We start from the raw sequence: 24,001 nt of genomic DNA, 5'->3' as shown, positions 1-24,001 counted from the left end.
CTTTGGGGGCAGCTAGGTGGCGCAGTGGATAGAGCACTGGCCCTGGAGTCAGGAGTACCTGAGTTCAAATCTGGCCTCAGACACAGACACTTACCACTTACTAGCTGTGTGACACTGGGCAAGTCACTTAACCCCAATTGCCTCACTAAAAAAAAAAAAAAATTAAAAAAAAAATAAAAGGATAGGCTTCAGTTATCTGGAAAATCCAGTTATTTGGAAAATCTTATTTCCTGTGTCAGGTACTATGTTATAATCTCTCCTATACATCACTCTCTTATATTTTAACATGGATGTTTGGAATATCACTGAACTCGAGAGTTGGAAGAGGTTTCAGTGGCTATCTTTGGAGGTAGCTATGTGGCCCAGTGGACAGCCTGGAGTCAGGAAGTACTGAATTCAAATCCAGCCTCTGACATGTAGTAGCTGTGTGATCTTGGGCAAGTCATTTAACTTCTGCCTCAGTTTCCTCAACTGTAAAACAGGAATAATAACAATAATAAAAAAATGATAGCACCTACCTCACAGGTTGTGAGGATCAAATGTGATAATTTTTGGAAAGTGCTAAGTTTAATAAGTGTTTATTTTCTTCCCCATCTAGTGCAACCAATACATGAAAAGGACCCCCAATATAACATATGGATAAATGCTTATCCAGACTCTCCTTGAAGACCCCCAAGAAGGTGGAAACATCCACTCTTAAAGCTACCCTATTACTCTTTTTCTGGGGGGTGGGGGTGGGCAATGAGGGTTAAGTGACTTGCCCAGGGTCACACAGCTAGTAAGTGTCAAGTGTCTGAGGCCAGATTTGAATTCAGGTCCTCCTGAATCCAGGGCTGGTGCTCTATCCACTGCACCACCTAGCTGCCCTGCCATTACTCTTTAGGATAGTTCTGATTCTACCTACAGCATCTTCTCTGGCCCTTTGAAGTCCAACGGAACAAGTCAAACCCCCTCTTGCCTATGACAGTCCTGCAGCCTCCAAGTCTTCTTTGGACCAAGCATCTATCTCGCAATTTCTCCAATTGATTCCCATAATTCATGGGCTCAAAGCTCTTCACCACCCTGGTTACCTTCCTGGGCATTCTCCAGATGATCAATATCCTCCTTAAACTGTGGTACCCAAAACTGAACACAGTGCTCCAGATGAGATCTGATGAGGGCAGAGCACAGTGGGATATCATCAGAGTGGGCATTTCCTCCAATGAAGCACATATCATACCTGGTGCCTCCATCTCTCTCTCTCTCTCTCCCCCACTCCCCCCTTTTCTGCTTCCTTTTGTTTGCTGCTATCTTCCCTCATTAAAACGTATCTCCTGGGGCAGCTAGGTGGCGCAGTGGATAGAGCACCGGCCCTGGAGTCAGGAGTACCTGAGTTCAAATCCGGCCTCAGACACTTAACACTTACTAGCTGTGTGACCCTGGGCAAGTCACTTAATCCCAATTGCCTCACTAAAAAAAAAAACAAACAACCCCCCCCAACCCCGTAATCTCCTGAAGGGCAAATACGCCCTTAAGAAAAAAATATATATATATATATTTATTTATTTATTTATTTATTTGGCTTGCATTTGTATTCTCAGCACTTAGCCCAATGCCTGGCACCTAGTAAGCACTTAATAAATGTTTGTTTCCTTCCTTTCTTCCATAACCTATCCCAAGCTACATCACCAGACCTCCTTAAACTAATAAATAATAATAACACTTTGCATTTATGGAGTGTCTTTCATCTGGGCAATCTCAAAGTACTTTGCGTACATTCTCACAAAATCCCTGTCAGAAGGGTATCATTATGTCTAAGCCTCTCAGGCAGGTCTACAAGAAGACTTGGTGATTTGCCCACATCTATATAGTCAGTCTCTGGAAACCATTTTTGTGCTTTATGCCAGTCACTTGCCCTTTCTATTTTGAAGTTACTAGTATTATAAAAAGTCTATGTCTTATACCCCAAGGAGCTCAACAATAAAAGAAATGTCCTATGTACAAAAATATTTATAGCAGTGTTTTTTGTAGTAGCAAAGAACAGAGTAGGTGCCTGTTACTGACTGGAGAATGATGAAAGAAATAGGGCACATGAATGTAATGTAGTATTAGTATGCTATAAGGAATGAGAAATACAAAGAAGTATGGGAAGAATAATATGAATTGATGCAAAATGAAATAAGTAGAATCAGGAAAACAATACACCCAATAACTACAAGGTAAATGGAAAAGATAGCATCAACAAAAGAACTGCAATGGAGTGTAGTGACCAAGGAGGCACTTCCCCTTTTCTATCCTGACAGAGGTGGGGATCATGGAACTCCCCACACCCTCTCTTTTTATTCTTAACTATAGGGACGGCTTTCTGGGAAGGGGAGGAATAAATTAGGATATGTGGGTGATGTAAAAACAACATAATTTTTAAAAAGTCTTATACTTGCCTTCACACTTCATAAAAGTGCTATTTCGAGGCTGTATTTGCTGGGTGATTTAAACAAGTATTCTTTTTCACGGCATTAAGTTGTGAACATCTACTAACTGACACGTGCTACCTGTGTGCATGGCACCAACTGATATTTAAAAAAAAAAATCTAACCCCAAAGTCATTCACACTCAAAGCAAACATGTCCTTTGAAATATTGACCTTCCATAGCAGTGGTGTTAGGATACTTTTTTTTTTAAGGGAAAAACAAAAGAAAACCGAGAGGTACCGAGATAGTACTCTTTTATACAGGTCCTATGAAACTATCAAGTCAGAGGACCTACCTCTGATGACCTTGGACGAATCACTTAAACTTCCCAAGGTTCAGTTTCCTTATCTGTGAAACAAGGGAGTTAGACTAGAGGATTTCTGAGGTCTCTTGCTGCTCTAAAGCTATGACCTTACCCATAAACTTTTTCTTAGTAGTCACAATTGCTACGGGAAAACCAGTTACCTGTTTACTTCCTCACTTCTGTTCTACTTCCTTGATTAATTAGAATGTCCCTACTTTTCATTCCTTATACTCAATTAAAAAGAGAGAGAGAGAGAGAGAGAGAGAGAGAGAGAGAGAGAGAGAGAGAGAGAGAGAGAGAGAGAGAATGAATATATTTCTTCTTTGAGTCACATTTTAGCCCTGGCAGCACAACTACCTTAGGGCAGGTGACAATATTTTCCAGGTGAACAGGTTCAAGAACAAGCATTCTAAGAGGTGCAGTGGAAAGATTGCTAAACTTGGAGTCAGGAAGACACTGGCTCTGCCACCTCTTAGTTGTGTGACCTTGGGCAAATTTCAATCCCTCTGGGCCTCAGTTTCTTCCACTCTAACACTAAAGGCCCTCTAAAGCTCCTTCCAGCTCTAAATTTCTGAACCTATACTTGGTAGCAGAGATTTCTATTTATCTGAATTTAAGAATTTCAATGGTTGTCTGTGTGTGCAGGGAGAAGTAAATTTATTACATTTTGGGAGGATACAAGGTTTTGAAAGTTTTCTAGAGAACCATAAACTGTCTGCTCCAGTGCACAGGCTGAATTCTGACCTATCTTTCCAACATCCTCAGTTGATCAATAGGCTGTGGCTGAGGAAGGGGGAGATAATTATCTTCTAGGTAAATAAATGTTAGAAGAACTTCCTTCTTCTTTTTGATTTTGACATTTATCTCCACCCCCTCCTCAGCAAAGTCGAACATTTCCTCTCTCCAACTCTATGGGCTTTGGAAGACTCTTCTCCAGGTAATTTATGTTTTGTTTTCAGCTACAATAAGTGTTCCTTGACCGTTAAATTCTGGATCAAACATGTGAATGGCTCATTGTTCTACTTTGTATGATCTGTACTTTCCCTGCTTTCATTTCTTGAAGCACATCCAATTTTTCCCTAGGCTTCCAGAGACAAAGATAGCCAGATCATGTGTCTCCTGCTGTCTTTGCCAGAGGCTGATTATTATAAATAGGAGTAATTTCACCTGTTGGAATTATTTCCTTTGGAATAACTCTTGCTTTCTTTCTGTCCTCACTGATGATGACCTATTTGCTGACAGCTACATCCTTAGACTATCTCATTTGACTGGAGCACTGCGAAATACTGTATTGAGATTGACCTCTTGAGCACAAATTTAACAAATGAATAAGTAACAAATGTATACTGACTCATAGCTGGTTGCATTTCACCAAAAAAAAAAAAAAATTCCAGTGGATGGGTTTTCTTTTTAGGATAGGAAAGATCTAAACCTTTGTATCAAATGCACAAATCGCCTTCTGCATCAGTGATGGAAGTTAGCTCCAAGTAATTTTACAACAGCAGGAATAATTTAACCATAATGGCAAAGTACTTTTAGTTTTATATGATTGTTTTCCATTTTTAAACACAATTATTGCTCTCCCTTTCCCAGGGACAGATTAGTCTGCAGATGGAAAACAAGAGAAATAGAAGCAGCAGCAAGGTCACACAATAAGTAGTCCTTAAGGAAAGGTTATCAGCATTCAGACAACATGGGCAGAAAAGGGATCCACTGGCTATGGGCAGCTGTAAAGCAAGCAAAGTTAGGAAGAGCACAGCGAAGCTCACCCTTTAAAGCTGGGTTTAAAAAACTACGTGTGAGGAGCAGCTAGGTGGCGCAGTGGATAGAGCACCGGCCCTGGAATCAGGAGTACCCGAGTTCAAATCCGGCCTCACACTTAACACTTACTAGCTGTGTGACCCTGGGCAAGTCACTTAACCCCAATTGCCTCACTTAAAAAAAAAAACCAAACAAAACAAAATTAAGTGTGATGGGGCAGCTAGATGGCACAGTGGATAGAGCACCGGCCCAGGATTTAGGAGGACCTGAGTTCAAATATGACCTCACACACGTGACACTTAATAGCTGTGTGACCCTGGGCAAGTCACTTAACCCTCATTGCCCTGCAAAAACAAAAACAAAAAAACAAAAAACTAAGTGTGCACATTTTAAATGCCCCCAAATCTGCTTTCAAATGTATTTCATTTGTTTCAAATGCTAGACATGTATCATTTGTGATAAAAATGATGGCTCAGATTTATAGACAGCTTTAAGCTAAGCGCTCTACTGCTTTCTTTTTGTTGGAGGCTCATAACAACTCTGCAAAGTAGGTATTATTATTCCAATTTTACAGATGAAGAAACTGAGGCTTGGGGTCAACACAGTTAATAAGTTAACGAACATGAGATTTGGCCCCTGGTCTTTCTGACTTTCAAGTTCAGTATTCTATCCGCTAAGCCGTTCTGCCTTGTACTTCCTTATGTTATAGTCAAGGCACAATTTTCTTTTCTTTCTTTTTTTTGCTGGTAGTGTTTTTTTTTGTAAAAAAACCCCCAAAAACCAACATTTTCACATTAGTCATGCTGTGAAAGAGAAATCAGAACAAAAGTGAAAAACTACGAGAAAGAAAAAACAAAAAAACAAGCAAAAATAGCATGCCTCAATCTGCATCAAGACTCCATAATTCTTCCTCTGGATGTGGAGAACATTTTTCATCATAAGTCCTGGAATTATCTTGGATCACTGTATTGCTGAGAAGAGCTAAGTCTATCATAGTTGATCATCATACAATGTTGCTATTACTGTGTACAATGTTCTCTTGGTTCTTCTCACTTCACTCAGCATCAGTTCATGTAAGTCCAGGTTTTTCTGAAATCTGCCTGCTCATCATTTCTTATAGCACAACAGTATTCCATTATATTCATATACCACAACTTATTCAGCCATTCCCCAATTGATGGGTATCCCCTCAATTTCCAATTCTTTGCCACCACAAAAAGAGTTGTTATAAATATTTTTGCACAGGTGAGTCCTTTTCCCTTTTTTATGATCTCTTGGGATTTCTGGGTCAAAGGGTATACACAGTTTTATAGCCCTTTGGGCATAGTTCCAAATTGTTTTCCAACAAAGCCCAATTTTCAAAACTTGCTAAGGAAACACAAATATCTTGTTCTGTCTCTGTTACTAGGTTATGTTTCTAGCTCTAAGGAACCGCATGTTTTCCCTCCCAAATCTCAAAACTCAGTTGATAGTTACTTGGAACAAGAAAGTATCTTTCCCCTACCCCTTTCATTAACTTCCAGATCAGAAAAACAATCATTTTCCAATTTATGAATATGTACAAAACCAACACATTTTCTTTTTGTCCCTGGAAGAGGTAAATGAGTTCATTAAAATATGAAAAGAAATTAAAATGAAATGTCTCTATAGTAGACAGTGGTTCTTTTTTACTTTATGCAACTTATTAACTGTTGCATAATCCTCAGCATTTATTTTGATTCATAGAGGTATAGAAATAGCCCATCAATCATATATTAAAAATTGAATCCTCTTGAAGATGCTACTGATTTTTTTTCCAAATGATGGACATGCCATGACCAAAACTGAGTTTGTCTTTATCTTCAAATATATAAAAAAATGATTAAATGCAATACTAAAGTTTACACAAAAACAACCCCCCAAAAAGGTGAAAAATATTCAACACACTCCAGCAAATATCTACCAAGCAGCCTACTACTCATAAGGCACAGTGCCAAGGGTAAGGGTGAACAGGAAATGTACACCAGTCCTCCTCAGAGAGAATACATTCTATGGGGGAAATAAACAGAGATGTAAATAAAAGATAATTTTAGGAGGGAGGGGTGCTAACAATAGGAAATATCTGATATATAAGGAGATCCATGTCGGTCCTTGAAGAGGCCAAGATGATAAAGGTATGCATTCTAGGCATGGAGGTAGGGAATGGAGTGCTGAATTCAAGGAACAATAAATAGGCCAGTTTGGCTGGAATACATCATGCCTATGGGGAAGCAATGGGAAATATAGGCTAAAGCCAAAGTGTGAAAGGTTTTTAAAGGCCAAACCGAGGAGTAGGTATTTTATTCTAGAGAAAAGAGGGAGTCACTGAAGATTCTTGAGGAGAGAAGTGAAAAGGTCATGCTTTTATGAAGATTATTTTGTTCAGTTTTGTGGAGGAAAAATAAGAGAAGATACTGGAAACTGGGAGTCCAACAACAAAAGTGTTGCAATAGGGGCAGCTAGGTGGCGCAGTGGATAGAGCATCGGCCCTGGAGTCAGGAGTACCTGAGTTCAAATCCGGCCTCAGACACTTAACACTTACTAGCTGTGTGACCCTGGGCAAGTCACTTAACCCCAATTGCCTCACTAAAAAAAAAAAAAAAAAAAGTTGCAATAGTGCAGGTGAAAGGAGATGAGGACCTGAACTAGGATGGCTGCTATGTGAATGGAAAGGAATGCATGTAAGCACTTTTGTGGAGGTAAAATTAATATGATTTGACAACTCATTAGATATGGTCATCCGAGGCAAGGTTGACTCTGGGCTTGGGAATCCATATAGCCTAGTGGCCAGATTTTAAGCCAACTTTCCATTAATAATAATAACAATAGTTAACATTTATATAGCATCTGCTATGTGCCAGGAACTGAGCTAAGCACTTTAGAAATATTATCTCATTTGATCCTCAAAACAACCCTGGTAAGGAAGGTGCAATATTATCCCCATTTTACAGATGACGAAAGTGAAGCATGGAGAGGTTAGGTGACTTGCCCAGGGTTGTACAGCTAGTAAGAATATGAAGCTGGATTTGAACTCAATTAACAGCTTGAAGTTCCAATGAAGAGTCAAGACTAGAAATGTGAGTTTGGAATTCATCTCCTGAAAGGTGATAGTTGAAGTCATGAGAGAGGGAATTAGCTCACTAAGGGAGTACATGGAGGGAGACAAAAGCAAATCAGAGAGCTAAGCACGTCTGCTTGCTGTTAGGGGGTAGGAGGGAGAAGAAAACACACCTTAACTTTTCCCTTCTCTTCCCTTTCATCTCCACACCCTTCTTGGTTATATTACCTTGCAATAACATACACAATTCTTTTCCTTGTTAGAACTTCTCCATTCAAAAGACTTAGATACAAGGAAGTAGAGGGGGAAAAAAAGAGATATTTTATGGGTGTCAGTTCATTTGCATGTTATGTAATCTGATCACTTTTCATGATATCCTTATCTACATGGTACACTCAGAAATTAAGGTACAAATTTAGATCTCAGATACCAAATAATCAATTCACAATCAGTGATATATGCATTTCTATGTGTGTGTGTGTGTGTGTGTGTGTGTGTGTGTGTATATATATATATATATGCATGCATATACACATATGCATGTGTGTATTATATATACTGAGTTGGTACAACACAGAACATTCAGAGTCAGGAAGACATGTGTTCAAATCCTGACTCAGATATTTACTAGCTACATGTCTACAGGCAAATCACTTGACTTCTCAGCCTCAGTTTCCTCATCTGTAAAATGGGGATGATAATAATAACCCCTACCTCATACAGCTGTTGTGAGGAGGAATGAGACAATATACATACACTGTTCTGCAGACTTCAAAGCGTTATAGAAATGCTGCCTATTATTATGTATTTTCTTAACCATCACTTTATACGTGAAGTAAAAACATAAGAAAGGAATAAAAATTCTTGCTTTTAAAACTAGATACCAGTCTCTCTCTTAGCCAGATAGTCAAGTGTTGCTTAGCATATTCTTCCATCTCCCAGAATCCCATGCTCCCTTCAAGGGTCAGCTCATGGGCCCCCTCCTATGGGAGGCCTCTTCTTTGTCCTCCCAGTTGCTAGTGCCCTCCCCTACTGGAAATTACTTTGTGTAATGTATTTGTAGATGGTTCATATTTACTCATCTGAGTATGTTTCTTCCCAACAGAAGGTAAGCAGAAGTGTGCTAGGTCCATAATCTAAGTCAATATGAAATCATTCTATTCTAGGATTCATGAGTGATTGTGTGGTAGAGTTGTTTAAGAGTCAGGCGTAAAGTCAGGAAAAACTAGGTTCACATCCTCTCTCTAACATTTAGTGGCCATGTGGCCATGGGTATGTTATTAGTTTATTTTATCTCCCTGGGCTACAATTTCCTCACTTGTGAAATGAGAGGTTTGGACTAAGTTAAAGACCTCTAAGATTTTGCCCAACTCTAAATCTGCAATCCTTGAAGGTAGGGATTGTGTTTACATTTTTCTTTTTGGTATCCCCAGTGTCTACAGTAGGTGTTTAATAAATGCTTCTTGAATGAATTGTTTACTTTCTAGCTGAGATTTCTTTATTTCATTTTAAAAAGCACTGTTAGATTAACCATTAATTCTTCAAAAGGAATATACTTTTTTTTAACCCTACCTTGAATTTATTGTAAAATGCAGTTACTTTTAAGAAAACTATAACATTATAAAATGCACTACAGAGGTTCTTTTGTCATGTGAAAAACTATTTTTGTGTCCCAAGAATTATGTGGAGACCAGTTCCAAATTTAACACCTAGTTATTGAATAGAACCAAAGTAATTTCTTTTCCCCCCTCCTCCTCAGCCCAGAGAAATGATAGTTTTGTTTGCATCAATGGAAACTGAATTTCAATTTAGATTCTTGATAGAATGAATGCATGAATAAAATAATTACAATTTGTTAAAAACCAAATACATACATGTATATATGTATGTGCATATGTGTGTGTGTGTGTATACATAGATAGGTAGATAGATAGATGCATGCCAACATATCTATATACTAGCTAGATAGTACAGTAGATAAGTGTGTTAGGCCTGGAGTCAGGAAGACCTGAGTTCATATCCAGCCTCAGACACTTAGCTGTGTGATCCTGGGCAAGTCACTTAACCCTCAGTTTCCCCATCTCTAAGAATGAGTTGGAGAAGGAAATGACAAAACATTCCAGTATGTCTACCAAGAAAACCTCAAATGGGGTTATGAAGAGTGAGACATGACTGAAAATGAAAAAAACAACAAATATGCCTTTAATTTTCTTCCCTAACAAATAACTTTTTAGTCAATTGCCATATGTATAATTGTATTCCCTTAGCTAAATGGGAAAGTCCTACTTTTTATTTTTTAAAGGTCTACTTTCAATACTGCATTAAGTTCTTATGAGGAACTGCTTTTAAAAGTAGCTTTAGAGTAATACAGGGTATAAATATTATGAAATATGGTCTCTTCATCTAAAGGAACATATGTGGGAGAAATATGTTCCTCAATGTGAATCCAAGAGCTTGAACTTGTGGGAACTGAAATACACTACAATATGGCTCAGTGCTTAGGCAGTCTACTTGTTTTGCCAACACTCCTCAAGGTTAACTCTAAATGAAGGACAACCTATTTAGGATCAGAAGATTTAAAACTGGGAAGGGCACCAGAGATCATTTAAGTAGAACCCCTTCGTTTTACAGATGAAGAAAACGAGGTCCCATCGGGCTCCAATTTGTACAAGTAGTATGTAGTAGGCTGGGATTTGAATTTAGGTCTTAGGACTCAGAGTCTGTTGCTCTTTTCACTATACAAGTCACTCCTCCATTTAATATAACAAACAGAATTGTAAAAAGAGAAAAGGTCGTGAGCAGAAGCAGAGTACAACTATGAAGAGACTTACTCTTCCTCCTGAAAAGGCCCAACCAGCACAGAGATTTCCCATGTCCCTAAGATAGGAAGGAATCAATGAACAGCCCTCATCCTCTTTAAAACTTTAGTTATTTTCTAGTCAAATAAGGATAGTAAAGATATTTTAAAGAGTCAAGTGAAGAATAATAAAAATGAGTTGATTTATGTATAAGTAATAAGTGCAGTTAGATGGTGCAGTGAATAGAGTGCCTGGTCTGGAGTCAGGATCTTCTTGGATTCAAATCTGGCCTTAGATCCTTACTGGCTGTGTGAGCCTGGGCAAGTCACTTCACCCTGCTGGCCTCAGTTTACTCATCTGTCAAATGAGCTAGAGAAGGAAATGGGGAGCCACTTGAGTATCTTTGCCAAGAAAACCCAGAATGGGGTCATGAAGAACTGGACATGACTGAAGATAAGTAAACAACAGTAAGTTACATAGGTAAACCTAAATTTTAGAGTGGCTCTACAGAAAAGAAAAAACAACACATTGGTAAATGAAGAAAAGCCAAAGAGATAACTAGACAAAGGATTAGTGTGCATTCGTGGCTTAAACAAGAAGAGGGGAAGAGCTTGATAAGAGATGTGTATATGAAAAAACAATCTGGCCAGCAGGAGAATAATGGCTTGTAAACAATTAAAGGATAACACAAGAACAAAAGAATTATTTAAGTTAAGGGTTGTATGACAAAGAAGGACCTGGAAGGTAGGCATTGAGGAAACACTCCTTATTGTATTGATACTACCTAAAGTTCGTGAAGGAGATAAAAGTATTGGTAGGAATGACTTCAGGGCAGCTTAGATGGCAGAGAATAGAGGACTGGATATAGAATCAGGAAGACCTGAGTTAAACTCCTTATTAGTTGTGTAATCCTGTCTGCCTCAGTTTCCTCATCTATAAATTGAGCCGGAGAAGGAAATGGCAAACCACTCTAGTATCTTTGCCAAGAAAACCCCAAATGGGGTAAAAAAGAATTGGACACAACTGAAACAACTGAACAACAAAGAATGACCTCATTGTGTCAAGAGGTGAAATATTTCTAGCCTAGGGAATATGGTTTTGCTGTTCAGGTTGGGAATTGGTCAGTTTTACTCACAGGAGATGTGATTTCTGGTTTGGGTGCTGGTGGTTTAAATGTAGAACTTTTCGAAGAAGTATCTATTTTTCTATCTGCAGCAGCAACTCCAGACAAACATTCTAGATAATCAGGAGGCGGGATGACAACATTACTTTTTTCTGCTAAGTTCACTGTACTGATGCTTCTAACAGGTGCAGGGCTACAAACCAAAAAATGAAGGGGAAGGGGGAGAAATGTATTAGATCATGTCTCACAGTCCAAACAACAAAGCTTCTAATATCTAGTGATCAGAACCTGCACTAAATTTATTTGCAAAGTAAAAAAGAAAGGGCTATATATTGAGAGAACTTATAACTAGACACTTGAGAAATCCTGAAAAAGCATTAGGAATAAGAGAGAACAATTTATGATATCTGGGAGATTTCTAAATACATTGAAATTTAAAGCCCCTGACACATAATAAATGTCAGTTGTATTTAGTACTGCTGGTATCAAATTGGCCTAATTTGTTTGTTTTTAAACCAGTACGCTGGCCCTTGAAGTACAATAGTTTTTATCACTTTCTATTATGCTTGTTATCCTTCTCATTTGTTTTGTTATGGGCCTCCTTAGAACACATTAGGTACTGAAGAAATATGTGAGGGAGGTCAATAATTAAGATGAATTTTTTATTTTTGTTAGATATTATACATTATCATCTACTTTCCTCTTAATATCTCAATCTGTTATCGACTTCCTCTCCTATTTGGAGATTCTGGGCCTGAAATACTATTTTCATGTTGTAGAAGATTTAAGGAAAGGAATTACATAAATGTAAGGTAAAAAATGCAGAATAGTGATAACAACTTAGAAGCTGCTTTTTATTACTATTCAACATGCAATGAGTCTCTGGTCTGTTAATGAATAATGACTCTACCTGGAGAAGTATTGGACAATAAAACTTTCAGGCAAAGAGTGCATTCTGCATAGAGAAATACAACTAACAACTCAAATGATTACCTGGGAGTTGGCACATTTAGTGTCTCTTCTTCATTTTCTTCTAGTGGTTTTGTATATGATAATGGAAACCAGCCCCTCCTACAGTGAAGAAAAAACAACCATCACCTATATTTTCATTTGAATTTTATTTTGTTTATAATGAAATAATTTACCATAAGGCTTGACTAGTAAAGAAAAATATGAAGGTCTGAAATGAAAAATCATGGGTAACATTTCTCTTTGGCACATAAGTACAACAATAACAGATTTTATGTGGTGTTTTAAGGTTTGCAAAGCACTTTACATATGTCATCTTGTTTGATCCTTACAATCTCTCTGTGAATTAAGTATTGCAGTTGTTATTATCCCCTTTTACAGATGAGAAAAACTGAGGCCGAGAGAGGCAAGTCTGAGGTAGAATCTGAACATTTCTCTCTAAATCCAAGTCTAACACTTTATTCACTGTTCCAGTAATATTTTTATCTCAAAAGGTGAGCAGGGTACGGTGGCCCTCCTTATTGAAATGGTAGATAGATATCTGGTAGATAGATATACAGCTCTGATCATGCTCTACTCAAAAACATGGGAATTGCTCCCAACTGCTTACCTAATGAAGTCCAAATTCCTCAATTTGGCATTCAAGGCCTTCCACAGTATGGCCCGTTTTATCTTTTTAATCTTCATCTGTCACTGCTCCCTTGGCCTAATCTATTTTCTGGCCAACTTGAACTATTCAATATGCACTGTCTTCTCCTACCTTTATGCCTCTTCTTGTGAGGTTTCTTTGTTTGCAGTGGCTTCCTCCTGCATCCCTGTCAAAAATCTACCTGCCTATCCTTCAGGGCACATCTGAAGTGTTCCCTCTTCCATGAAACATTGCCTGATTCCCTTAACAGTGTGTCAGTTCTTCCTGTACTTAACCCTCATAGCACCTTGTATTTTTTTTTTTTAGGAACTTAACATTATTTTGCCTTGGACTATACTTAGAAGATAAAATTATGCACATTGTTCTCTCTCTCTCTCTCTCTCTTACTCTGCATGTACGCATGTGTCTACGTATAAAATGTTTTGTCAGCTTCAAAGTGGTTATATGCATCTGCTATTATTATTATTTTCCTTCACTGTAAACTTGCCTTAGAGAAGTGAGGTGGCACAGTGGATAAAGTGCCCAGCTTGGAGTTAGGAAGACTCATCTTCTTGAGTTCAAGTCAGATCTCAGCCATTTACTGTGTGACCCTGGGCAAGTCCCAGAGCATTCAAAAATAAAGTGAATTTCCCTGGGTCACTGTTGAGTGTATGTATTAGAGGTGGGACTTGAACCCAGGTTTTTCAGGCTCTGAGACTGGGTGTCTATCCAGTGCTCCACACTGCCTCTATTCTAAATGATCATAGAAAACTATATATATATATAATCTGGCCAAGGTTTTATTTTCTGTTTTAAAGTCTTTCTAGGAAAAAATCTTTGGGCAGCTGGGTGGTTCAGTGTATAGAGCACCTGCCCTGGCATCAGAGGTACCTGGGTCAAAATCTAGCCTCAGACACTATGTGACCCTAGGCAAGTCACTCGACTCCATTTGCCTTGTTTTCCTCATCTATCAAATGAGCTGGAGAAAGAAATGGCAAACCACTCCAGTATCTTTGCCAAAGAAAACATCAAATGTCCTCGTGAAGGGTTGGACATGACTAAAATGACTGAACAACAACAATCTTACTTTTGCTTGCTAAATTTCATTGCAGCAGCAATCTAACAGGACTTTTCCAAATACCACAATTACTCTGGGTTATAGTCATTCTAATTCTTGTGTAACCACGGTGCACACAACTCACTGACTTACACTTTGGTTTGGTCATGTTCTCCATAGAGCCAGCCGTCTTTTTCCTCTGGGATGAGCAATGTGATGATGTCTCCCTGTGCAAAGCTAAGCAATGTCTTGTTACTTCCAGCAGTATGTGGGAAGATTGTTTTTACTTTCTGCCTTTTAATCATGTTTAATCCCGTTGCCACAGAAATAGATCGCTGTAAACTGGGATCCTCTGAATTATCTGTTAAAATGAATGCAACATTGATGGCTAATCAATACAATAAAACATTAAATTGTTTTAAACAAAATGTAGGCCAGCTTCAAATCAGTAGAATCCCCAAGCCACTTATTGTAACCCTTGCCAACAATCCCAAGCTATCCAACCAAGTTACTGGCTGGCTTTTCACAATGCTTCTGATCAGTATCAGACTAAGGGCATGGGAGAAAGAAAGAAACATAGCCAGAGGAATTTTTTTTTCCCCCCAGACCACAAACATTTTCCCTTAGATCATTAAAGAAAACCAAAACTTTCTTCAGTTTGCCAGTCTGATTCTGTTCATGGTCATTCTTTTTGTAACTCTAAAGCTACTTTACTCCCTGATGGCAAGAAAGTATTTTCTCATCCCATGTACTCTACACTTTAATCATATTCAAAGGAAATAAATGCCAAATTTTAAAACTACAACTCAAATCCCAATAACAGATTCTACTGTTCCTTTACTCTCCCTCCAAAAAAAAAAAAAAAAAGAGAGAGAGAGAAAATTTTTGATCAAAGGATCTTGACATCACTACTCAGGACGGAAAAATCTAAAAATGTGAGTTTCCCCAACTTCACCTAATGGGCTTACCCAAAAAACAAGTAAATGGAAACATAAGAGTAGAGAAAATACTTTAAACATTCCAATCAAGATACATTACACTGGGGCAGCTAGGTGGCGAAGTGGATAGAGCACCGGCCCTGGAGTCAGAAGGACCTGAGTTCAGATCCGGCCTCAGACACTTAACACTTACTAGCTGTGTGACCCTGGGCAAGTCACTTAACCCCAATTGCCTCACACACACAAAATAATAATAATAAAAAAGATACATTATACCACTTTGAAAAGCATAATATGAAGGGATGGAGAAATTTGTTTCTTTCCAGACAAATAGTTGTTGTTCCCAACTTTTAAACCTGAGATGCGTTTTGGTGTATTTCTTTTTTTAACAAAATGTTGCTTTTGTTCCTCTTTAGTACTTGTATAGACTGTAATACTCAAATGTTTAAATATAGCAATCCTTCCAAACTCTAATTACCCAGGTAGTACTGAAACAACTAAATGTTTTCATTGACATTTGCCAAAACCACAAAATCAAAGTCACATGAATATGAATCTTATAAACAATATTTTAATTACACATTCTAAACTACTACTGCTTGTAGCATTTCCCAAAGGTAAAAGACTACAGAATATTCTTGCCATACAGATCTCTCTCAATCAAAAGTCTTTCTAAAGATTTCCTATGCTCATATTTGTCCCAGCTACTTCAAAGGCCAAATCTTATGTTATTTTTTTTTACACACAGTTGATTCTTGTCAGTTTTATTTGAAGTGGGACTCAAAAAGTAGACTGAGGACAGAGGAAAAGGAAAGGGATCATGACCTCCTAGGGGGCTTAGTAGTTTTCATACAAAAATTAATCCTTCTATGCTTAGGGCTAAAAATGCAAGTTTACATTTTGGTTTTTAATTTTCAGAACTGTTTAGTAATCTTGGCTGCATGAAGAATTTAATCATTTGGGAAAGTCACCCAATAGTATTGATTTTGCACACATAATTCTTTGCTAGAAAAGATGAAAAACACTTATTTGGATTCTGAGCCTACTGGCAAGAGGAGTAATAGTCTGTGAATTTACAATCTGAAACGTGTCTCAGAATGTTTCATTGTAAATACGGTTTCATGATAATGGCCACAGATATCACTGGCTATAGGTTATATCCCCAGGATATGAGCCCCTCCAGTAGAAGGTAAGTTCCTTGAGGGCAGGGACTCGTTTTGTTTTTGTCTTCCCAGACTGTAGCATAGTGCCCTGGACATAAGTAGATGCTTAATTAATGTTTGTTCAGTGAAGATTTAGAAAGTAAGGTTCTGAATACAAGAGATAATACAATGCAGAGCATTGTACAATACAGTACAGTGCCTGGAATGTAAACATTCATTAAAATGCTTATTCAGGGGCAGCTAGGTGGCACAGTGGATAGAGCACCAGCCCTGGATTCAGGAGGAGCTGAGTTCAAATCCGTCTTCAGACACTAGACACTTACTAGTTGTATGACCCTGGGCAAGTCACTTAACCCCAAATGCCTCACAAAAAAACCCAAAAACCAAAACAAAAACCCAAAAACTTGTTCACTGGGGTAACTAGGCAACACAAAGGATAAAGCATGGACCCTGGGAGTCAGGAGGATCTGAGGTCAAGTCTGGATTCACACAGTTATTAGCTGTGTGACCCTGGGCAAGTCACTTAACCCCAGTCACCTCAACCCCCCCCCCCAAACAAAACAAAACAAACAAAAAAAAAATGCTTGTTCATTCCTTCCCAGGTCCTAAGCCATCTATCAATGTATAAATTCAGCATGTATCACAAAATAACCAGCACATCACTAATCAAAATGTTCTTAAAACATTACTGGACCTTTGTTTTGGGGTTTTTGGACCTTTGTTTTTGAAGGATTAATCCTTTAAATCTAATTTTTATTGCTGGCACTAGATAGATTTCTATTTTTCACTACATGTCTTATTTAAAGTATTCATAAAGTATAATTACAAATTAAGTATTGGTTCAAAGAGACTACAACCAAATTCCTTACCAGCTGTATTATTTAACCTTTCTGAAGTCTTTGGGATGGTTGCTGGGTTGTTAAACATATCAACCAGAGGACTCGCATATGCTTTGGCCGAAGAAATTGGGGGCATCTTTGGTGAATACCTAGGGAGAGTGTCATATTCTTTCCCAACCTGTGAATAATAATTAATATTACATTAACAAAGCAAAAGTAATGATATTCAATTAATTGCCTGAAATTATAGCACAAATATCATTTCTGTGTTATTAGTAAAGTTCTATTAAATTTAGACATGACCAAGTTGCTTAAGAGGCAGCTAGGTATCACAGTATATAGAATGCCAGCCATGGAGTCAGGAAGACCTGAGTTCAAATCCAGCTTCAGACACTTAGCAGTTTTGTGATCCTGGGCAGGTCACTTGACCCAGTTTGCCTCAGTTTCCTCATCTGTAAAATGAGCTTGAGAAGGAGATGGCAAATCATTCCAATAACTTGGCCAAGAAAACCCCAAATGGGTCATGAATAGTCAGACATGACTGAAACGACCGAACAACAAAACAACAGTTACTTAGTGAATAGCGATTGTTTCTTTCTTTGTATTTGTATACTCAGCACCTGACACATAGTAGGAATTCAATATATGCTTGTTGATTGATTTAATGCTTTACAGTCTTTATTGGAAAGCCCAACCTAAACCTAGAACATTATTATTATTTTGAGTTGCACTAGACAATTGTGATTTTACTGGTACAAGAAACTGGCAGCGAGTAAGCTCCCTTTATCAAGGCAGAGATTAGCAATTTATAACCCTAGTACATTACTTAAGAGCCTGGGAAATTAACTGACTTGTTTTGGATCACACTGTCAGTACATGTAAGGAACAGGACCTAAACCCAGGGTTTTTAGATATCAAGGATAGATTTCCATCCGCCTATTAGTATCATTCATTTTTTTGGAGGGGGTGGGGAGGGCAATGATCTTTGCATCATGTTGTTGTATACAATAGTTGTTGTAAGAGATGTTAGAGGCATGTAACATAATAATTTTTCACAGCTATAGTTCCAGATATTTGTAAATTCCCAGGAGAAATATATGTTTTCACCTTGGGACCTTCAAAAAATTAGAAAAAGAAATGAAATTTCCACAGTACCCAGAATGTTGTTTAAGGTGATGCTGCAAACCTCCCACAGAGAGTTTCAAAACCTGGGTTGGGGGAGGGGCAGAAGAAAGGAATGAAAGGATCTTTTCAGAAAGAGTGGCTTCTTCTTGAAAGTGTGCTGAATCTCCACTAGGAGGCAGAGAAGATTTAGAAATGGAAAGGACCAACACCCTCATTTTACAGATGAGGAAACTGAGGTTAAGTGACTGGTCCCAGCATCACACAGCTAGTATGTATCAGAAGCAGGATTTGACAAAGGAATGTCCATCAACTGGTGAATGGTTAAATAAACTGGTGAATGGTTAAACAAAATATGATGGTGATGGAATATTATTGTGCAATAAGAAATAACAAGCAGGATGATTTCAGAAGGACCTGGAAAGACTTGTATGAACTGATGTATAATGAAGTGAGTAGAATCAAGAGAATATTATGCACAGAGACAGCAATATTGTTTGATGAAGAACTGAGAATGACAACTATTCTCAGTAATACAATGATTCAAGACAATCCCAAAGGACCAATGATGAAGCATACTTCCACCTCCAAAGAACTGATATTGATTGAATGTAGCCTGAAGCATGCTATTTTTCATTTTCTTTTCTTTTTTCCTTTTATTCAAGTTTTCTTATATAAAATGATTAATATGGTAATGTTCTACATAATTGCACATGTATAACCCATATCTGATTGCTTACTACCTCAGGGAGGAGAGAGGGGAGGACAGAAGGAGGAACAAAATTTGGAACTCAAAATTAATCCTAAAAGTATTTTATTGTTTTCTAGTTACATGCAGAGAGAGTTTTCAACATTTTTTTTTTAAGTGAGACATTTGGGGTCAAGTGACTTGCCCAGGGTCACATAGTTAGTAAGTGTTAAGTGTCTGAGGCCAGATTTGAACTCAGGTCCTCCTGAATCCAGGGCCGGTGCTCTATCCACTGCGCCACCTAACTGCCCCATAACACTTGTTTTTATAAGATTTTTAGTTCCAAATTTTTGTCCCCCCGGCTAAGGAACCAAGCAATCTGATATAGGTTATATATATATATACACACACACACACACACACATATATATATATATATATATATATATATATATATATATATATATATATATATATATATATATATATAAAATCACATTAAACATATTTCTGCATTAGTCATGCTGTGAAAGAAGAATCAGAACAAAAGGGGAAAACCTCAAAAAAAACCCCCAAAAAGTAGAAATAGTATGGTTCAATCTGCATCTAGATTCTGGATTTGGAGAGCATTTTCCATCATGAGACCTTTGGAACTATCTTGGATCACTGTGTTGCTGATAAGAGTCAAGTCTATCACAGCTGATCAACACACAATGTTGTTGATACTGTGTACAGTGTTCTCCTGGTTCTGTTCATCTCACTTAACATCAGTTCATGTAAGTCCTTCCAGGTTTCTCTGAAATCTGCCTGTTCATCGTTTCTTACAGCACAATAGTATTCCATTGCATTCATATACCACAACTTCTTCAGCCATTCTCCAATGGATGGGCATCCCCTCAACTTCCAATTCCATGCCACCACAACAAGAGCAGCAATAAATATTTTTGTACATGTGGGTCCTTTTCCCTTTTTTATGATTGCTTTGGAAAAGACATAATGGTATTGCTGGGTCAAAGGGTATGCACAGTTTTATAGCCCTTTGGCCATATGAAACTCAAAATCACAAATAAAAATGTTTATTATTTTTAAAGAAAGAAGCAGGATTTGAACCTAAGTCTTTTTGATTCGAAGCCCAGTGCTCTATTCATTATACCAAGACAACTCTTGGGTCAGATTGTCTTCTAGAAAAAGGTATGCCTAAACACATAATAATATAGAAGTGGAAATAAAAGTACCCACCATACTACTTCTTTCTATCATTGGTGAAGGTTGAGGAGTTCCTGATACTGGGGTGGAACCTGGTGTCTTTATTTCTTCTATCATACTCATGATCTTTTCTGGCACTTTGGTGGCATCACCACAAGTTTCCTGCCATCTTGGTAGTTTAGAATTGAGTAATTCTGCAGACTGTAAAAGCAAAAGAAATAAAGAGTTAAAGAGGAACTTGGTGATAAAAGACATCTCCTGTAGTGATCAGCTAGAGAGCTGGAAGGGACTTTGGAAATCGTTTAGTCCAAACCTCCCATTTTCTAAACAAAGACACTGAAGCTCAGAGAGGGTAAGAGATTGGACCATTATTGCATGGCTCAGAATGGGAATGCCTGCCTTTTAGCTTCTGGTTCCCAAATTCTGCCTTTGTGACACATGAAGATATCATCACTTACTCAAAAGGACTTAGGCTTTGAATTCAATTCAACAACATTTATTAATGGCACGATGGATAGAGTGCCAGACTTGGAGTCAGAAAGACCCGAGTTCAAATCCAGCCTCTAATTCTTACTAGTTGTATAATCCTGGGCAAGTCCCTTAACCCTTTTTGCCTCAGTTTCCTCATCTGTAAAATGAGCTGGAGAAAGAAATGGTAGACTACTTCAGGATCTTTGCCAAGAAAACCCCAAATGGGGTCATAAAGAGTCAGATAACTAAAATTACTGAAAAGCAACAACAAATCTACTTACTATGTGCTCAGTAGTGCATCATAGGAAATATACATGCTTGTATTTGATATATTATATATCCTGCATACACACACGTGTGTGTGTGTGTGTGCAGAACATAAGCATGGTGATAGATAGAGTAGAAAGAGTTGAGTCAGAGGACTGAGTTAAAATTCTACTTCTGCTGCCTATTACCTCTATGACCTCTCTCTCTCTCTATATATAATATAATCACTCAACTTCCCTAGGCCTCCCTCTCCTCAGACATAAAAAGAAGGGGTTAGGCTAGATCCCCTGGCTTAGGATGTCCCTTCCCAGCTCTAAATCTACAACTTTATAATCCTATGTGAGTGGGAATTCTATCTGAAATTGGAAATAAGATTGCTAGCCCCCTCGCAATTTTATTTCCCTTTTATACTTACCTGTAGGTGATAGTAATTTATGTGATTAGCAAAAGAGCAATGTTTGTCAACCAGAAAGCAGAATCGCCTTTTCTCTTCAAGGAGAGCTTCTTTGCAGCCATCTGCAATAAATTTCTGGATATCGCTCTGACGAGAGGTGACAGTTTCTACATACTAAGGAAACAAATGGCAATTATACAAGTGTAACAATGTTAATAGTCAAGCTATCCAGAGCACAGAATCCAAATTCACAGTACAAGTTCAATATTTGTAGTCCAACACTTGGTAATGTTAGTTCATTATTTTTTTTAAAGCTTGAAAATAGTGAAAGCGAAATGTAGATACCCTTGCTGGATCAGATATCAACAAGGTCACTTAGCCTATTTTTAGGTGATCATTGTTAAACTGGGCAACAGGGCACCACACATATTCAATCTGATTCAGGAGAAAATGCTAACATTTTTAGGGCTTACTTAAGAACAGTCTTTAACTATAGAAAACTCAACAGCCTCTAGGCTTTTGGTTACTAATTGCTTTAAACTAAATCAAATTAAATTAGTTTTCATTCATCCTATCTGGTAGAATATTAGTAGATAAAGACTGAGATAGGGAAGCCTACCATTTACCAGGAATCATCTATAGGCAAAATAACAAAGAAATCAAATCAACCCCAAAGGTGACATTGGAAAAATCAGATAGGAAGCTTCTATTTACCTCGATTTCTTTGTGCTCATACTTCAGGGCATTTCTCCCACCTTGACTTTTCCTTCTAATCTTTTTCAACTCTGCCTGAGATTTCTCCAAAGAATCTAATTTACTTCTGTGTTCTGTTTGGTATCTCTTTAGAGTTGCCTGTAATTAAAACGCCATATGCATGGTTATTCAATTATCACTGTCAATTAGCATTAATGAAGGGCCAGGTCTTCTATTTTGCATCTCTGAAAATCTTATAATTATAGTAGGGAGGTAAAGCATTGCTGGTTGAAATGCAAAAACTCTGCTTTGAGGAGACGGGCTTTTGTGTTTGAGGAACTGTAAATAGGGCCATATTGCTCAAACATAGTGTGTGGAGGAGAGTAAGGTATAAAAAGTCAGGAAATGTGGAAGGGGTCAAGTTAAGAAAAGCTTTAAGTGCCAAAGGCATTTATATTAGATCCTGAAGTTAACAGGAAGTCACTAGAGCCCACTGAGCAGGGGGTGACAGTGTTCAGACCTACACTTTAGAGAAATCCAGTGAGTGGGAGATGGACTGGAGTCAACAGAGACATGAAGAAGGGAGACCAATTAGAACTGGAGAATGTAAGGAATAGAGGTCACAGTGAAGAGAAAGAATAGTCTTCAAGGTCATAGGGCACAGAGAAAGATGGAATGATAAATGATGTGATCAGATAAAGGAATTTCAGAGTTTGTAAACATGGAAGTGGGACACTTATGGATGATGGCAAAATCAAGGGTATGAATGTCTGTGTGTAGCTGAGGTGCAGTGGAGGAACAAGTCATGGGAAGTCAGAAGATTGAGGAAAAATCATTATGGAGGTTAAGTCTTCTAGTATGAGTACAGGCGAGTGAGAGGAGAGAAGGCTTATGAATTTAGCACAGGGCTCATTGAGGAAGGAAGGTGTGTGTGTGTGTGTGTGTGTGTGTGAGAGAGAGAGAGAGAGAGAGAGAGAGAGAGAGAGAGAGAGAGAGAGAGAGAGAGAGAGAGATGGGGTAGCAGTCCATAGATAATAATCAACAGGATATAGCAAATGGGGTAGAGGGATAGATAGGAAGGGGCAACAAGGAATAAAAAATATTTTGATTCCCCTTCACCCTCCCCAAGGGTGAAAAAGAACAGCCAATATTGGAAAGGGTGGTGATGGAAGGGAGGGTCATTAGAAGGGAATTAGGTTTCAGAGAGGACCGGAAGACAGAAGGAATAAGAAGCAAGAGATATAATGAAAGGAATTTAGGAAACAAAAGAACTGCAAAAGATATTTAGCAAGATAACGGAATTGGATTAAAAATAAAAACAAAAACAAAAAACACCCAAAACCTTGGGCAGATTAGGTGGATGTAAGAATGTAAGAATGTATGGGCAATTCTGGGAAGGGCTCAGATAAGGTGATTGGGAGCCCTAAGGCCACATCAAAGTGAAAGAAAATGAGCCAAAAAAAAAAAAGAAAGAAAGAAAGAAAATGGTTAGCTGCTTTTTGTACTAACAGAAAAGAGGAAAGCCTAAATATGGAAAGCTTTGCTTGGCTGCAATTTTACAATTATAGGAGCATAAAGGACAAGTGTGGGATGGAATGGAAGTTCTAGGAGCACTAAAGAAAATTCTTATTGAAAAGGTGGACAAGTGACCAAAGGTAAAAGGCCAAAAGTGTTATTTAGATTGGTGAAAGAGAAAGGGGAAAGGGGAAAGGGGAAGGGAATAAGCATTTATAAAATACTTAAGGGATTAGCACTGTGTTAAGCATTTAAAAAACCCCAACAACAAAACCAAATATCTCATTTAATCCTAACATTAATACTAATCTCCATTTTATAGTTGAGGAAAGTGAAGCAAACAGAAGTTGAGTGATTTGCCTATGGACAAGAAACCAGAAGGTGACCCTTAGCAAAATGTTGGGAGGCCGAATTGAAACTCAGAGCTTCTTGATTTCAGATCCTGTGCTGTATCCACTGGGCCACCAAATTGCCTGCCTCACTAGGACAGGAAAGGGAGAAGTTCTGCCTCTTAGAATCCCTAGTTTTCCTTTAAGTTT

At 38.1% G+C, this 24,001-nt stretch overlaps 1 protein-coding gene across 1 annotated transcript in view; it reads right to left on the bottom strand.

The window, feature by feature from the left end:
* The window catches only part of BAIAP2L1 (BAR/IMD domain containing adaptor protein 2 like 1), a 140,321-nt gene that overhangs the window by 16,558 nt on the left and 99,762 nt on the right, over positions 1-24,001 (bottom strand). Inside the window, exons 6-12 of the mRNA XM_043976763.1 lie at positions 21,969-22,106; positions 21,276-21,428; positions 20,156-20,323; positions 17,137-17,284; positions 14,320-14,527; positions 12,506-12,583; positions 11,525-11,705 (exon numbers count right to left, since the gene is read on the bottom strand). Coding sequence (XP_043832698.1) covers positions 11,525-11,705; positions 12,506-12,583; positions 14,320-14,527; positions 17,137-17,284; positions 20,156-20,323; positions 21,276-21,428; positions 21,969-22,106 — 1,074 coding nt within the window. The remainder of the gene's footprint in view (positions 1-11,524; positions 11,706-12,505; positions 12,584-14,319; positions 14,528-17,136; positions 17,285-20,155; positions 20,324-21,275; positions 21,429-21,968; positions 22,107-24,001) is intronic.

This window comes from Dromiciops gliroides, chromosome 1, assembly GCF_019393635.1.
Source record: "Dromiciops gliroides isolate mDroGli1 chromosome 1, mDroGli1.pri, whole genome shotgun sequence".
Taxonomy (NCBI): Eukaryota; Metazoa; Chordata; class Mammalia; order Microbiotheria; family Microbiotheriidae; genus Dromiciops; species Dromiciops gliroides.
This window is presented reverse-complemented; position numbering and strand designations above follow the sequence as displayed.